Source organism: Hydra vulgaris, chromosome 03 (genome assembly GCF_038396675.1).
Source record: "Hydra vulgaris chromosome 03, alternate assembly HydraT2T_AEP".
Lineage (NCBI taxonomy): Eukaryota > Metazoa > Cnidaria > Hydrozoa > Anthoathecata > Hydridae > Hydra > Hydra vulgaris.
Window position 1 is genome coordinate 40300678 of NC_088922.1, and position 17630 is coordinate 40318307.

The following is a 17630-nucleotide window of genomic DNA, read 5'->3' on the forward strand; positions in this document are numbered from 1 at the left end:
ATTCATTTCAAATTAGATTTTTTTTATACGACTAAAAAAATTTTCAAAACAATTTTAAAAAAGTGACAGAAGTTCGAAATTGACAAGCGCTTTTTGCATTGAACAATTTTTTTTCAAGTTGGTACGCCAAACAGTTTGTTATATTTAACTGACGAACCGGTAAATAGCAGAGGTGTAACTGATATGGTTTTTTGTGTATCCGGCCGGATGCGCCGGATATTTATTTTTATATCCGGCCGTATATGCCGGATATGCCGCAATTATGCTGATATTGATTATCATTATTTGCCTAATCAGAATAGAATTGAGTAAAAGGATTCATTTTTAGTGAGTTATTTTGTATACAATATCATTTAGAGTGACAATAGGCATACTCAATGACAGATGAAAGGATGCAGCTTTCCCCGGCCCTCTAAAATTGGGACTCAGCAGGGGCACCCAACTTTTTTAATATATGTTGTTACAGTTGCGGGTCTAATCTAGCCTTTCGTAAATTATGTCCCTTTTATTGTTTCATTGAATTATTATTATCTAAACTTTTTAAGCTAAATTTCTAATATTTTTAGCTGTCATATACATACTTTCATATTATGTATATATATACATATACATATATATATATATATATATATATATATATATATATATATATATATATATATATATATATATATATATATATATATATATATATATATGTATATATGTGTGTATATATATATATAATATATATATATATATATATATATATATATATATATATATATATATATATATATATATATATATATATATATATATACACACTTTAAAAAGTATTCTACACAATAGAGTGCTCAATGTTCTTAAATGAACAGAGCAATTATATTAGCTAATATATATATATATATATATATATATATATATATATATATATACGCATATATATATGTATATATACACGCATATATATATACATATATATATATACATACATATATGTATAAAATACATATATATATACATACATATATATAAATATGCATATATATATATATATATAATATACATATATATATATATATATATATATGTATAAAATATATAAAGGTATATATATTATATATACATTGCAGATAAGAAAAAAAAAACTTGTTAAAAAAAATGCAAATGTAGCAAAGTATGTTTCTTTGAATAAAATACATACTTTGCTACATTTGCAAAAATAATAAAAATATTACACTGAATTTCTTAAATGCATAAAAGAATTTCGAGAAATTTATACTTCTACATAATTGGAACTTTGAAATTAAAACGTTTCTTTGAATGAATATTTTGAAATCATTTTTCGAAACAACAAATTTTTATTACATTTTATTATCTTCAAACTGAGTTTCACAAGAAGTTTTCATTCATTATTTTTAAACTAACATTCTATTTGTTCTGTAATAAAAGAATAGTGTATATGATATAACGTTATTATCTATAGTATAGATAATAACGTCATATCGAAATTATCACTTATTATTATAGATTCTATACCAACAAATATTTTGGTATCAAATGTGTGTATTATAGTTAAATATTTAATACCAATTGTGAATACGTATAGTTTTATATTTCAGGAAAATTTAATAATGAGGAGCTTTATCTGGTCATTATATAAAATAAATGACGCAAGTGATGCGTATGCAACCTGTAATATCTGTAAAAAAACAATTAAACGTGGAACTAAGGAGGCTGGGCAACAGTGTTTTAGTACAACACCTCTGCATAACCATATTAAAATAAATCATCGAAAAGAATATCGTAAAGAGAGAAATAAAAGTGAACAGAAAAGATCAGCTCAGCTCACAACGGCAGTTTTCTCAACTGGTACAACAGAAAGTGAGGAAAGCGCTTGTGAAACTTCTAAGCAGACTTCAATAGATGAGTATTTAAAGTCAAAAAAAGTATGGAACATTAATGATTCTAGATCCCAAGCTATTCATTGTAAAATTGGGTTAATGATGGCCTTAGACAACCAGCCGTTTACTTTAGTTGAAGATACAGGTTTCAATGATTTAATAAATCATCTAGAACCTAGATATTCCTTACCAAGTAGAATATATTTTTCCCAAACGATAACTCCTCAACTTTACATGGAATTAAAGAATAAAATTTCTATCAAGTTAAAAAAAGCAAACCACTTGTCAGGCCACTGTATTGATAAAGATTTTAACAGAATTGATGTGGTATTACATGCTTCTCATTTTTCTGAAAGCCATACAGGAGTAAACATATCTGAAAAGTTAGAAAGTATGTGGGATAGCTGGAAAATTCAAGTTGAAAGACAACACCTTCTTGTAAGAGATGGTGCTAGCAATATGGTTAAAGGGAGTAATCTAGCCAAAACTCCATCAATCCATTGTACCATTCATTTACTTCAATTAGTTGTTTCAGATTCAATCATGAGTGAAAATATTGTAATTGATGTCCTTGCAAAATGTTGTCGACTTGTAACTCATTTGAATCATTCGTCCCTAGCATGTAGCAATTTTAAGAAAATTCAGCAACAACAAAATCTTGACAATCTTTGTCTTGTTCAAGATGTCCCAACAAGATGGAACAGCACTTATCTGATGCTTGAAAGATTAAATAAATTAAAAATTCCAGTTCAACTATACTTAGCAGAACGTTCTGACTTTTGATTTTTTCTACTTTTGAATGGACACTTATATCAAGCATTATTAAACTGCTAAAACCTTTTTTCCAATTAACTCAGGAAATGAGTTCAGAAATAACAACTTTGTCCTCTGTTCTTCCAATCATATGCACATTAAATAAATATATGTCCAAATGTCAAGTTAATTTAAGTATTCAAAAAACTCAGAGTCAACTTAAAACTTCTTTAAAAAATCGGTTTTTTGCAGAAGCAAATGATGTAAAGTCTTTGCACATCACGAAAAATAGATGCTATGTTATGGCTACATCAATAGATCTAAGATATAAGTTTTCTTTTTTTGATGATGATGCCAAAAAATAGGCTAAGCACTGGTTAATAAATGATGTTTTATCCTTTGAAAAAACAATAGTTAGTTCAGAAGAAGTAGATTTTCATGTAAATGAATCACCACAATTAAAGTTTTCAGTAAATACTGAAAAAGAAAAAGACTCACTTGAATCGTATTTTAAAGAGATTATAAATGCAACATCTGAAAAAACGATACATTCCAAAAAAGGAAAAGTAGAAAAAAAATCGAATGAGATTTTGTTTAGAAAAGAAATACAAAAAATTATTTCTGAACCACTGGTAGACAGAAAATGCTGTCCATTGAAGGCTTGGATGCAAGAAGAACGATTTCCTCTATTAAAAGAAATTGCTTTAAAACACCTATGCACTCCAGCATCATCCGTATTTTCAGAAAGAATGTTCTTAGAATATGGTAACATCTATGAGAAAAAAAGATCTAGATTATTACCTAAAACAGGAGAAATGCTTTTATTTATTCATCACAATGGTAGGAAAATAGATTAACTCTTTTATTTGAAATTAGTTATTTGTTGAAATTTTGTTTGTTATTTTCTATGTATTTTTTCTTTCTTATGTAATATAAGACTTGTTGCTTCATAAAATTTGTTAATTGGAGTTACGAGCCATCCATAAAGTATGTAGACACGCATAGAGTGTGGGAACACCAAAATATCATATCTGGCTATATCCGGCCGGATAAATAATATATCCGGCCGGATACCGAATACCGGATTATCCGGCGTTTTGGCCGTATAATCCAACCGGATATCATATCCGTTACACCTCTAGTAAATACTACCGCAATGTAGAACTTGAATCGCCATTTTAGCGCGCGCCTTAATTTTTGCATCACACTTTTTTTTTTGTCTAAAAAACTGACCATTTACCTAATTAAAAAAACTGCAAGGTTTAATCATTCCAAAGTTATTCGACTAAGAAATCATTTATTAACTTTTTTTTTTACTTTATTTTTTTGGGTTAAAGATTTATTTATTAATTTTGATGTTACCAATGACACAAATTTAAAATCGTCAGTTTTGTATTGCAAACCTACGAAAGTAACAAATACGTTAGATTTAAGCAACGACGTTCAAACAACGTCTTTTAGACGTCTTTAACACTTCGCGGGGTTTCTGGGATAACACAATTCACAACATTTTGTCTAACCAACCCAAAATCTTGAGGCAAACTAAAACACAATTTAATGAAGATATTACCAATGTTTAAAAAAAATTGGCAAGGGTCTTTCACAAAATTGCATCGCAAAATCAAAAAATTTGATTAAAAAAATTTAAAATAAAATAAACATTATGAAAAGTTTATATATAGAGATAAGAAGAATAGGAATTTAAAATTATATTTAATTAAGTCAGAATAGAAAAAATCCATTTGTCTTTAAATTTACTGCATAGGTATTACTGTCAGGTTGTAAAAAAAAATTAAATTCTAAAATTAAGATTTCTCCCACGGATGGTTTATATAGATTGTGGGATTTTTATACTATTGACTAAAAAAAAAACAAAGGTACTAAAAAAAAAACAATATTAATTTTACCATACCATCAAATGATTCCCTGGAGTTACGGCATCAAACGCTTTTGCATTTTTTCCCCAGCGTCACTTAGACAACTTTTGGCGCCAAAATTAACGCGTTTTTTATGATTTTAATTTTTCTTTAACTAAAGGTTTTGATTTTAGTCAATGTTACAGCTAGTTGAACCTCCGACAAAGATTCAGAAAATGATTGAATGCCAATCTTATGAATTACCTGCTAAAATAACAGAGACTCACCAAAAAATAAGTATTTTTTTTTGATGATATAGTATTATAAACATTTTTGTTTTAATTATATAAAGATTAAATTACATAGTTTTAAAAGTGAAAAATTTTACTTTCGCAATTTTATGGTAAATTTAAAAAGTTATTAAATCAAAAATCAGTTTTTTTTATTATATTTTTTACAGTTCTATTAGTATAATTTATATATTACAGTTTACAATATAATTACAGTTCCATCAGTGTGATATTATTTATAATGTGTATTATTTTTTTTGAATGTCGTTAATAAATTTATTTTAAATGATCAAGAAAACCTTTTTACACAGGTAATATTCTAGAGGAAGAGGACGAAAAATACCAATACAACAGCTACAGCTGTGATGAAAGCGTTTTATATTTTAAAAAATTATCTGCTAATGCTACAACTCCAATGCGTGGATCTATGCATGCTGCTGGTTAGTTACTTTTAACTGTAAATAGTTAGACTTGAACTTTTAAAATATATTGATTTTGGTTATTAATTTTTATAATAAAAAACTATGCAAGCTTAAAAAATTTTTTTTTCAATGAATTTTATTTTTAAAAAATGTTTATTTTTTTTTTGTATTTGTTTTAGGTTTTGACTTGTTTAGTGCAGAAGAGTTAGTTATTGAGCCAAATAGTCACAAGCTAGTTAAAACAGATATTGCTGTAAAGCTGCCTAAAGGATCTTATGGTAGAGTGGCACCAAGGTATTCATACAGCATCATTTACCCAATAAAAACTTTTTATATCAATAAAAAAAACTTCTTTCTGGGTAGATGTGTGTTTCATGCACTCTTCTTTAGTAAGTCCATAAAAAAGTCTTTCACAACAAATATTTTTGAAAACCATACCTTGACACTCAGGGTTCAATTTTTTTAATATTTCTAGTTTTGAGAGACTTTACATTTTATGTGCAAAAATGCACAAAACAATAATAATAAAGCTTAACTCAAATCCTAATTCAATGTTGCAACAACACCCTCGCATTTTTTCCCTAAATCAGTCAACTAAAGCCCTCACAGCTTTGAAAGTTTGAAATATTTTAATCTAGCAATTTAATAATAACTTACCTTTGTAGTTGTAATTTAGCTTAATAGTAACAATAGCTATATTTTAAAAACAAAAATAATTTATGTTAGATGAATTGCATTTGGGATGTAGAGGAAGTTTACCTGAGGTGTAACTGTGGATTAAAATTTACTTTAATAGAATCAATTAATACTATAGCACATTTATATTAAAGATGTTATGGAGCTTTAACTCATACCCCATAAGGTTGGAAGTTGAAATTTAATTTTAAATCAGAAATTATAACAAAGATTTGAATTTAGGATACATCGCATTTTATCAAACTAGAGAGTGGTGGTACAAGCCATTATTGTTTTATTATTAAAAAGTTAAGCTAAGACATAAAAATTGTTTACAATTTGATTCAATATTGGTTCTTATTAAACAGATGCATGTTATAATCATTTTTGTACCTGCTTCTGTCTGCAAAATCCAGATAAGGGCTCAGCAGTTCTGACCGAACATTATTATATATTGATATCAAGGAAATGCTAGAAAAGGTACACAATATATTAAATTACTCGTGTTAATTATTTATATTTTTTAAAAGGATAAAGAAATATAAAACAATTTTAGTGTTAGTTTCCATATCATGATTATAACCAATAAGGTTTGTTAATTTATTTATGACACATTCATTTTAAATTTTTAGATGATTAGGCGGGCGATGGTTATTAACAGAAGTGAATAAACTAACAGACAATCTATCATATATAAGCACATATATCTTATATATGACAACCTGTCATATAAAATTTCAAATTGCAAATTACAGTTGGATCATTTTTGACTTTCTATTCATTTTTTTTTTATATAGCAATTGATCTAAATACCCTTATAATGTGGTGCAGTTGGGAATAAATCAACTGCTTCATTGTTTCCATATGGCAATAGTAGAAAAACATTTACTACAAGATCATATGAGCAGACATTATCTTTTGTACTGGCATATCTTGTTAACAAATTAATTGAGCATAAACTCTCACTTGTGCACAAGGAATCAAATTATCCAACTATGGCATCGCTAGTTAACACAATCTTGTATTAGATCTTCGGGATTTTGTTTTGCTGGTACAGGTGTTTCATGACTTATGCTATTGTTGATATAAAAAACTTATGCTATTGTTGATATATGGCACAATATTTAATTTTGGAAAGTTTTATATATCTGTTCTTCTGATGCATGGAGTTTGTTTTACGGAAAATCCTGAAATATGTTTATGTTTCATTAAAGAAAGTTACAAAGTATTCACAAAAGGCCATGAAGAATTTAACTAAGTAGCATCACATTGAAAAATTTATTATTAAAAAATTGCATCACATGAAAAAAAAATTCTTTAACTGAATACTTAGATGTTGAATCACAAGTTGTTAAGCTGTTACCACAAGAAATTTTTTTTTATTGGTATTTGAAAAATTAACAGTGCAGTTTAGTAGCACTAAGTTCAGATGAATGGTTAATTAATGTTGTAATTTGTGCTTAACTCAATCTGCTAATGGACTTTAACAGGGCTAAAAAGTGCACCCTAATTTTTGTCCTACCTTTTTTGGCTCAACCATGGCATGAAAAAAAACCTTTATGGTTTGCTTTATAAAAAAGGTCATACATTACTTATGATACCATCAATTCTAACAAAGAATGTGCTTCCCATTCCTCCAACAGTGTTAATATCATTTTCGACAGCATCAACTGTATTTAAAAAATTGAGGACTTTTTCATTTCATAGGAAATTTATTTATTTTTTCATGAAAAAGCGCAGATATGTGGCAATATTTCCGCTAAACTTCTCTGGGACAGAAGGGGAATATCGCTGCCCAAATATTTTTTTCCTAGAATAGCCCCTGCTCTGTATGAGCAGGGGCTATTCTAGGAAATCAATCTGCTCATACATTTTATAATGCTTGATAAAAGTTTTTTAAAAAAAACCATTAGTTATTAAATTGGGAAATTAATAAAAAAAGACTTGCGCGTAATGTGATTTATAGTAATTGTGCACAAATTGGCTGAATAAACTTAAAAAAAAAGGAACAGCTACATTACTACTAAGAATTGAATGGTAGAGATTTTGAATTTTATACAAAACTGTTGCTATGAATAGAAATTAGAAAATTAGAAAAACTGTTGCTATGAATATAATTAGAAAGTGGAAAATTTTATTAGGACTAAGAGCGTTTTTTTTTTCCTTTTGATTTGTTAAAAAAGAGTTTATTTAAAATAATAAGCTAATACTTGGTTTAAAAAAATCACTGAGCTTCTCGTTGCACAATGTGTGCTGTTAAATTTGCCTAAGGCTACAAAAGTGTTGATTTTAGAGCAAATACTGGATGCAGTTGTCAATTGTTATAAGACAACTGATTAAAATATTTTGACTGAAAAACCTAAAACAATCTTGCTTAAAATAAATTATGTTTTTTAACTAATAGTGTTTGTTTCATTATTTGTTTATATTAAATCTGTATTAGTTTTTTACAGCCTATACATTTGATAACTGAATATATAAACAAATTAAACAAGCCGATTTAAAAATAACAAGTTTGTAAACAATTTAGATTAATATTTAATAAGTCAAAAATATTTTTATAGCTTTTTGTTTCAATATTTTAATTTTATTTACCTAAAAATTTATTTACTTGTGTATCGATTTCTCACAAAAAATAAAGTTTCACTGGTGCAGAGGCAATAGAAAAAAACGGAGCCATTTTTCCTGAAGCATCTATATATAGCATTAATATTGTTATTTTAACTAGGCTTCTTTAAATAAAAAGTAATGTATTAGTATTTAAATAAAATTGCTAATGTATTAGTCAGAACACCCATATGTTATATATTTTATTTGTTTTAAATTTTATATGTTAATTGTACAGCAATACATTTTTGTTAAAAAATGTGTGTGTAGTTGCTGGCATTGTTAATGCATTTTCTTTATAGGTCTGGATTAGCATTAAAGAGCTTCATTGATGTTGGTGCAGGGGTAGTTGATTATGATTATCGTGGTAATCTTGGTGTTGTTCTATTTAATCATGGTAAAAATCCATTTGTTGTTAAATGTAAAGATCGTATTGCCCAATTCATTGTTGAAAAGATTTATACTCCGAAACTTATTGAATTAGAGGTAAACATTAGTAATGACATTTTTTTGTTTTATTAATTGATTTATTTAGAAATGTTTTATTTATTATATTTTAAACTAGAGAATTCAGTTATTAAAAAAAAAATTTGAAAAAGTATGATTTCTCATTTTTGAAAAATTATTTATTACAAAACATGGAAATCTGTATAGTATGACACTGTGTAAACAGGCAAAATGTGTGGTAAACTGGAGGCCATTGTGAAAAATACACCTTATTTTAAACAAAAAATTTTAATAAGTTTCTTTAAATATCTAAACCAGGCTTAGTTGGGAAGCGGGTGTGATCGCACTCTTTATTTGACCAGGCATATAATATTTAGCTACAACAACATGGCCACTAGGGTACATTATACTTTCAAAAGGTTTTATTTTCAATTTGGCGGCATTTTTATGGCGCCACTACATGTGAATAATAACTTGGGAAGAAAAAAATTAATTTTAACCTATGCGGGATTGCACTTTTTGGGGAGGTGAAATTGTTGATGTTAGGCATAAATCAAGGGTGGGTCATACTTTAAGTTTTTTGAAATCTGAAGCTGTGTAGATTTTTTTATATATATTACTATATATTATGAAACATTAATAAATTTTTTTTTTTTTTGAAAAAAAAAATCTTAGCGGGGCAAAGGGCGTTTGAAAAAGATAGTTTTACTCAAAACGCATTGATTTGGTAGTTTTCTTGCTTTTTTTTTAAGCCTAAATTCATAAAAAGCAAATCAATGTTAATTTGCACATTCAAATTTAACATTTTTAGTTGCTTTTATTTGAGTCTTACAGTTTTCTAAATAGATGAACACAAATAACAAATCACAAATTGCAATTGTTTTATCTAGAGTGCAATCTAATGGGGAATGATATAATTTTAAAAAAGTCAATTTGTTATTTGAAATGTTTTATCTTTTATTATTTTTTTGTTTACAATTTTGTTAAAAAACGGCTACTATAATCTTTTTGTTGAATTAAGCTCAGGTAAAGTTTTTCTATTATTCATTCTTGCTCTCACAAACCGTCTCTCTTTTCAAAACCACTAACGGAAACTGCTGCTTCAGTAACCTCTTTTACAGCTCTTTCACAAGATTGCGTGTGAAGAGGAAAGTAAGGAGCTTCGAATTAAGTAACCAGATATTTATCAAGATCATATGTAGAGATTTTGCATGTAAACACTGGTTTGGATGTTATTTCCTTCTCCCAATATATTAGCTCTTTGATAGAGCAAAATCTTTTTTCGTGACCTTACAGTTGTGTCTCCAAACAGCGAGGTTTTTCTCATATCTTTAATTATCTTAATGGCAAATGTTCTCGATTCTTCACCTGAGCTTGATAAAAGAGTTAAAATCAGGCATTCAAAATGGGCAAAATAAGCACCATTTTGAATGTATTGTGTTGCAATATTTTGAACTTCATTATCTTGTCTTTTCAGTAATCGCAACAGTGTTACTATGTGACCTTGGCCATCTACAATACTGTGTTTCACTTTGATTTCATACCACATGTGGAATTATACTTGAACTACCCATTTGACAATTAAAAGAAACTTTTGAAGAACGTCATCAGTAAACATGTGATCACACATATAGAGGAAAATGATAAATTCTGCTGTGGTAAGCCATCTGCTATGGCAAATATTTTTACACTTTGCTTTAGAAAGAGGTATGTTCATCTTGCCTGTACAATACAGCATACAAATGGACCAGAATAATTTCCTCCCAATTAATTGTTCCAGATTTGATCGCAAACCTCCATCTTTTCCAGAACCTGTTATGGAATTTGTAGAATCCCCTCCTACAACTTCTAAGGACTCATTGATTCCCCTTGGAACCATCCAATTGTAAAGAGCAAATGCTGCTTCTTTGGCTGGTGTGCTTGGTGGTATAGCTTTACCAGGAGTGTAATGAGTAAGGTATCTTCCATCAGGCTCACAGGTCACAGTTTTATGTTCTTCCTTTATAGTCCTCATGTGAAATTTATTTGTTCGAGGGTTCTGTTTTAACACCAAAGTTAAATTCTTTCTTCCGTCAATAAACAAACCTTTAATTGGTTCTTCATCAATTATTCTTTCTTCAGACATTCTTACTCTCTCTCTTTCCATTATTGCTTGCCTTGCTCTTCTTACTTTCATAGGATCAACTGCTAATTAGGACATATCAGGTGTCAAATATTTCGCTTCAATAAGGTCTAAAAGAAAGGATGTAAACACAGCTGACATTGCTGCTGGTGAAATATCATACCTTATTGAAACTTTAACATACATATTTTTTCCAATTATTGTTTTAAAGTGGATTTTCCGAAATCTTTTCCTCGTTGAAATCTGAATCATCCTCAAAGAAACATTCAACAGCATCGTCATTTTCTATCTTTTTTTTTTTTTTCATTTCTAATTTCTTCTCCAGACTTCCTCTTCATTTTGTTTTTCCTCTAACAAAATCTGCCTGGCGGTTCCTTTAATATAATTTAAACCCATCTGGTACTTTGAAATAGATCCTTTTTATTCCCTTTAGGTAATAAGCCTTTTGTGTAATTTTAAGAAAAAGTGAGAAGCTGTTTCGATGTATATTTTTTGTGTAATTTCATAATAAATGTTGAGTGTCTTGAGATATTACCTGTTAATATCTTCTTCTTGGAGTAAAGTTTTTTGGATTAGAAAGACCTTTTCTCAAGATATCTCTTAAAGTCGTAACTTCTGATGGAAGAAGATCCTTACTTCAGCTTAAATAAGTTGATAACTTTGTTTCCATAGAGAGTCTGGTGTTTTTTGAAGCAGTCATAGTTAATTTATTATCTTTATGAGAAATTAATTTTACTATTAACTGCAAATAAAAATTGAACCCTTTTTATATAGTTTATAGTTAACCACGATAAACTCATAAAGCCATAATTACAAACACTCAGCAAGCTAAAACTAATTTAAACTTCACCCTAAAGTAGAATTACAATATCATTATTACAATGTATATTTTCAATTATAGCCATTTTGCCTAAACTTTAAAAGATGTCGTTAAAACAATGAAAGTATGACATTTAGTTTAAATTTTATATAAGTATGACATTTTAGTTAAAATGTTGTATTATATTTTATCACTTTTTTCGACATCTTTTATCGCCCTTCCCCCAGCTAAACATGAATAACTTCTTTTTTTTTTTGAAAAAAAAACTTTACGTTTCATAAAATATAGTAATACATGAAATGATCTTTATACAGTTTTAGATTTAAAAATTAATGCCCCCCATTCCCCCCCCCCCCCCCCCCCCATCCCTCCTCCTTGCGTTTATACCTAAATCAACAATTTATCTTCCCAGAAAGTGCAATCCAGCATAGGTAAAAAAAAATTTCAATTTTTTTTTTCCCTAGTTATTACTCACAAATAGTGGCACCATAAAAATGAACCACCAATATAAAAATCAAAAATTTTAAAAGTATGATGTACCCTAATGGCTACGGCTTTTTAGAACAATTCAAAAAGCGCAAAAAAACAACCTAACTTGATGGTAGACAGCTACTAAAAAAAGAAATGAATTCCTAACGTAGAAACTTAACTAAAACAAAATAAGTTATGTTTAGAATAAATTATTTCTAAACTTCTCTTTAGTAATTTTTATTATAAAATTAAGCAACACTTAAATAAAAAGTAACAACTTACTATTAATGATTGTTTAGTAAAGAATCAAACGTTCTTCAATTTATCAAAGCGTGTAACATAATTCTTTATTTAAGTATTAATGTTTTATTTTAACAAGATTCTAATAAAACTAACAGTGTTTGAATTATATAATAAATAAAAAAGTAAATATATTTTTATAATCATTTCATGCTTTGCGTAGTTTGCAATATATAATATAAGTTTATAATATTTAAAATAATTCTTGTTAAGATAAACAAAAGCAATAATTAAATTGTTGCGTTACTGTAAAAATATTTTAACGACCTTTTCTTTTAGCAGAGTCTTTATAATGTTTAAAAAAATTCTGCAATGTGCCAGAGTTTTTTTTTTTTTTAGTTATATAAAACTTTATCTAATTTAAAAATAAATAAAAAAAATTTTCTTTTTATAAACAATCAATAAAAGTAAATCATTGCTTAGTTTAAAAGCGCTATCCTAATATTAAAACATTTGATTACAAAAGATTATTTACAAATTTAATTGTTTTAGCATGTCAAAAAGTTTCAGATATATGTGGAAACATACATTAGTTTAAATGTTCTTAAAGCATCGAAGAAGCCGTGACCAAGTTGTCGCAACTAAATATAATTTGCATGGTCAAGAATAGAGTGCGATAGCACCCATTTCCTAACCAAGCCATTTAACAATTTTTTAGTAAAATTATTTTTATATAGCCTTACTCAGCAATAAATTTGTTGAATTTGTAGCATGAGTAAATGCTTTATTGGCAAAATAAACTTGTGATAATTCTGATACAAAGTAGATAAAATAAATAATTACTAAAATTTTCTTTCAATTAAAAGTTTAGAATATATAAATAAATAAAATTATGCAATAAAAACATCTAAATAATCTTGGAGATTATTTGGGAGAGTCTAGAAATATGGACAAAGTATAAATATTAAATTAACAAAAATTCTATATTTCTATTAGTTATACTTTGACGTCTTGCAAACTTTTCTTAGAAACAAGTTTAATAATTAAAATAAGAACCACTAATCAACGCATTTTTGCTAACGCAAAATATATTTATTTATGCCGGTAGCGTAGAAATTTTTTTTGGCATCATCTTGGTTTTTAAGACCATAACATTGTATATTTGCTGGAAAATCTGGCATACATAGTCAAAGTTAGTCACTATCAAAATTTGAATCTTATGGTAAAAGCATGAAAAAATGCAATAAAGATCTAAAGGCCTTAACAGTATATTCATTAGAAAATGAATCATGTATGTTTCATGTTAGAAAATGAATGCTTGTATTTTTGTTAATGGTCTTATAAGCTGTTAATCTTAAATCTAAACAAAGTGTTGGAAATATTTACATGCATCTAGGGTTTGGGAAAACCCGGAATTTTTAGACCCGACGATTCCAAAACGTCTTTTTAACAATAGCATAAAAGGATTTTTTGTTCTCACGCCGATTTTTAAAAATGGATTTGGTATACGTTAAGATAAATAAAACAACTTTTAGCCAGTTTAACGTCTAACGTAAATATATTATTCTGTACTTTTATTATAATCTTACCTAATAACTACCAAATAAACTTGACATTACTTTTTTAAAAAAATATCGCATTTTATAAAATGCATGTAAATATACTAGCAAAAATAAACTCAACTCAATTAAAATACTTGTAAGTGTATAATACAAAACAGAGCAATTATTTTTACTTAAAAAATAAAACTTTAAAAAAACTAAGGCACTTAATGAATTGTCTGATAATCTAGAACGAATTCTTGTACAGAAGTTGGATGCAACAGAAAATATTCGTTCGGAATTTGTTGATGTTGGTTTTATTGTCATTAATGCTTGATACAATTTTTCTAAATATACAGATCTTTTTTTAGTTTTTTAAAAATAAAATAAATTATTTTTTAATATCAGCTAATTTATCTCCGCAACTTGGCAAAATTGGACATTTCGCACTTTCTAATACTTTATGTAGTTCTTCCTCCAGTGTTAGTGGTAGTGTGTATTCAAGCCTTCATCGTCATTAGTAGCTCTCTAATTAAATTACCATTGGATTCTTTTAATATTCTCAACATAAAACCAATTGCTAATCGGGCTGTTGCAAGATTAGCATCGTCTCTGCTAAGAGCTTTAACAGTTAATTTTATAGGCTTTAGAGTATTTTCCAATTCATTTAATAAATCTATATTAATATTTTCTATTAAATGTACTCTTCCAATATCTTGCAGAGCTTCTTTAATGATGTAAAATATTTTTAAAAATCTAGATATCATTTCGATCGTTGAGTTCCAACAAGTTCTTACGTCTAACACTACCTGAAGTTCATTTCCTAAAACTATTTTGATCTTTTCTTGCAAAGTATTATTTCTCACAAAAGAGCTTTTAAAAAATTTAACAATTATACAAACACTTTTTATATTTTCTTCTACATTGCCTAAATTTGTTAATTCAACATGTCCGTACTCTTTGACGTCACCGTTGCTCTCATCAGAATAATAATTTTCATTTTGATCATCATTAATATCATCTTGATCATGGTCATTTCTATCTCCATCAACGTCATCTTCATCTTGCAGAACGGTAATACTTTTCTTTTTATATATCACATCACAAACAGCTAAGTGTATAGTGTGATTCAAATTATAGAGACTAGGAGATTCTCGTCCAAATTTTATCATTACACTTGCACCGTCGCCGGTTGAACCAGCTCTATGTTTTTAAAAATTAATATTACATGTGTTTAAATGTTATTATACTTTTTCAACTAATTGTACAGCTGTACACAAGTTAAAAATTCTCGCTAAACCCAGATTATAAACTTCAGAGTCAATTCCATGCAAATTGATATTGAGATATTTCCGAATTTTCATACTCGTCCATTCATCAAGTGTAATGTTAAATTGTCGGCCTTCTTTATGTTTTTCTCGTAACAATTCTAATATTTCCAACTTCTTTTTTTCATAAAACTTATGAAATAAATTCATAACATCTCTTTCGGCTTTAGGAAGATTATAACTTAATTTTACTAAACTTTCACGAATAAAACTAGACTTTGTAATCGCCCTAACTGATATACCATCAAGAGCGGCCATTTTAGAGCCTTAAACTGGGTATTGGATCCGGGTATTTACCCACAGACTCGCCAAGTCCGGGTACCCGGAACCAAAAAACCCTACATGCATCTCAAAATGGCTGAAAATTAGACTTTTTAGGCAAGTGGACATTTTGCTTTTAGATATATTTGAGTTCTAAACTGCAACAAGCTGCCTATATTTTGCAGACAGTAGTAGCTAATCAGAAAACTTATCTGTAAAGACTTGGGGATAAATAGAAAAATGCTACAGTTAGTTTCATTTTGGCATAGTTTAGTAGTTTTAGGATTTTTTCAAAGTTGAGGAGGTCATAATTTTTTTCTAATTTAATACAAGTTAGTAAAAACCACTTTTTTAAAGAGGAAACTATCCAGAAAATGTTTTAGAAAAAATGAGACACTTGTTGAAAGTGAGAAAAAAGTTATACAGCTCTAAAGTAGTCTGTTTTGACCATTTGTAAATTGAGGGGGGCCACTGTGTCGTGTTTCTAAGACTATAATTTCTGAACCGTTGTACTTGGAAGTCTGAACTTTCAAATTTAACCTATCTACATAATGCACATGACAATATGTAAAAATCAGGAAAGTCTGAGATGGTGACCCACAGGCCATTGGTTGAAATATAATGATTTGACCCTTACACTTTTTTGTTCCTATAATTGTTGGACTCATTGTATCAATGTGTTTCTAAAATACAAAAATTTTATTGCTTTTTGTTGAAGCATTAAGATATATCTCCAAGCTCTAAAATATATCTCAGAAGTTGTGATTATAGATGAATTGGGTAACTCCATTTTTTTATAAAGTTTGAATAGTATACTTAATATTACCACATTAAAATCCTTCTAAAGTCTAATCATTCTCAATTTCAATAAAACTTTAGGTATTGATGTATAGGGTTCAAAATTGGTAGAATGTATGCATAGTGTGTTGTTGCTGAAGTACCATGTAGATTAGAGCAAAAACTTAAGACTGACAGTTTTAACTTTTTTATAATGCTAAAAGCTGACTATTTTATCTTGTTGTCTGTAAAGAATGAGTTCATCTGATATTACATTACACACTTCAGACAAAGTTTTAGTTGTTTGAGATGGACCTGGTTTATTCTTTATATCTTTATTTATTGTTTCCGATGCAACTCGTAACGCAACATGCGGCATTTTTCAAGTTATATATTAGCTATAAATATAAAAAATGCATTAGATCAATTTATAAGTTCTTATTATATAAATAAATTTCTTATTTATTAAAAATTTATAAAATGTCAACCATATAATTCAACCTTTATACTAATTTAGTATAAAGTTGAAGTATTTATTATAAATCAATTTATCATTTATTTCCACAATAAAATTGTATATGTAAATAGTAAGAAATAATCATACAGTTCAACTGATAAAGCATAATAATTACACAGTTCATCTGATCAAGCATAACTATTCTCTCACACACACACATACCTTTAAACGCTTCTGTATGCTTTTGAGTATCCCTCCCCCTTCTTTTCCTTCTCCCATACCTGCGTACCTATTTTATTAAAGACCCCAAAGTAGTTAAGAGTACAAAATTTACATATATATTTTTTTATTTTATGACATTTTAGGATCTTGATGAAACTTTACGAGGTAGTGCAGGATATGGATCGACGGGTACAAGATAAATGTGTTGCATTAAAAAAGATATACATACCGACATTCATTTTTGTAGTTATAATATTTAAAAAGAGATATTTATATTTATATTATGTTGTTATTTAATACCATCGTGTTATTTAATACCAAGCTATGGTTCTTTTCTTTTTTCTTTTTTTCTTTTCTAATTTTTAAAAAAGGTTTAATGTAATAAAGAAAGAAAAAACAGTAAAGTGTCATAAAGAATTTTAACTGTGATTGTCAAAGATATAACTCTTTATGAC

General features: G+C 27.9%; 2 protein-coding genes across 2 annotated transcripts; both read left to right on the plus strand.

The window, feature by feature from the left end:
• The first annotated feature begins 1602 nt into the window (after positions 1–1602).
• LOC100202439 (deoxyuridine 5'-triphosphate nucleotidohydrolase) lies at positions 1603–17454 on the plus strand. The gene is made up of 5 exons (XM_065793207.1): positions 1603–4792; positions 5097–5225; positions 5387–5501; positions 8792–8975; positions 17319–17454. The coding sequence occupies exons 1-5, from the start codon at positions 4693–4695 to the stop codon at positions 17373–17375; spliced, it is 585 nt and encodes a 194-aa protein (XP_065649279.1). The 5' UTR covers positions 1603–4692; the 3' UTR covers positions 17376–17454.
• On the plus strand, positions 1617–2669 carry LOC136078672 (zinc finger BED domain-containing protein 4-like). Its single transcript, XM_065794457.1, has one exon. The coding sequence runs from the start codon at positions 1617–1619 to the stop codon at positions 2667–2669; it is 1053 nt and encodes a 350-aa protein (XP_065650529.1).
• Positions 17455–17630: the final 176 nt, after the last annotated feature.

Excerpts from the sequence above, each read along its gene's own strand:
- LOC136078672 (XM_065794457.1), top strand. The coding sequence starts at position 1,617 with ATGAGGAGCTTTATCTGGTCATTATATAAAATAAATGACGCAAGTGAT.
- LOC100202439 (XM_065793207.1), top strand. The coding sequence starts at position 4,693 with ATGTTACAGCTAGTTGAACCTCCGACAAAGATTCAGAAAATGATTGAA. Across the intron at positions 5,502-8,791 it reads TATGGTAGAGTGGCACCAAG|GTCTGGATTAGCATTAAAGA; the intron begins GTATTCATACAG and ends TTTTCTTTATAG. Across the intron at positions 8,976-17,318 it reads CGAAACTTATTGAATTAGAG|GATCTTGATGAAACTTTACG; the intron begins GTAAACATTAGT and ends ATGACATTTTAG.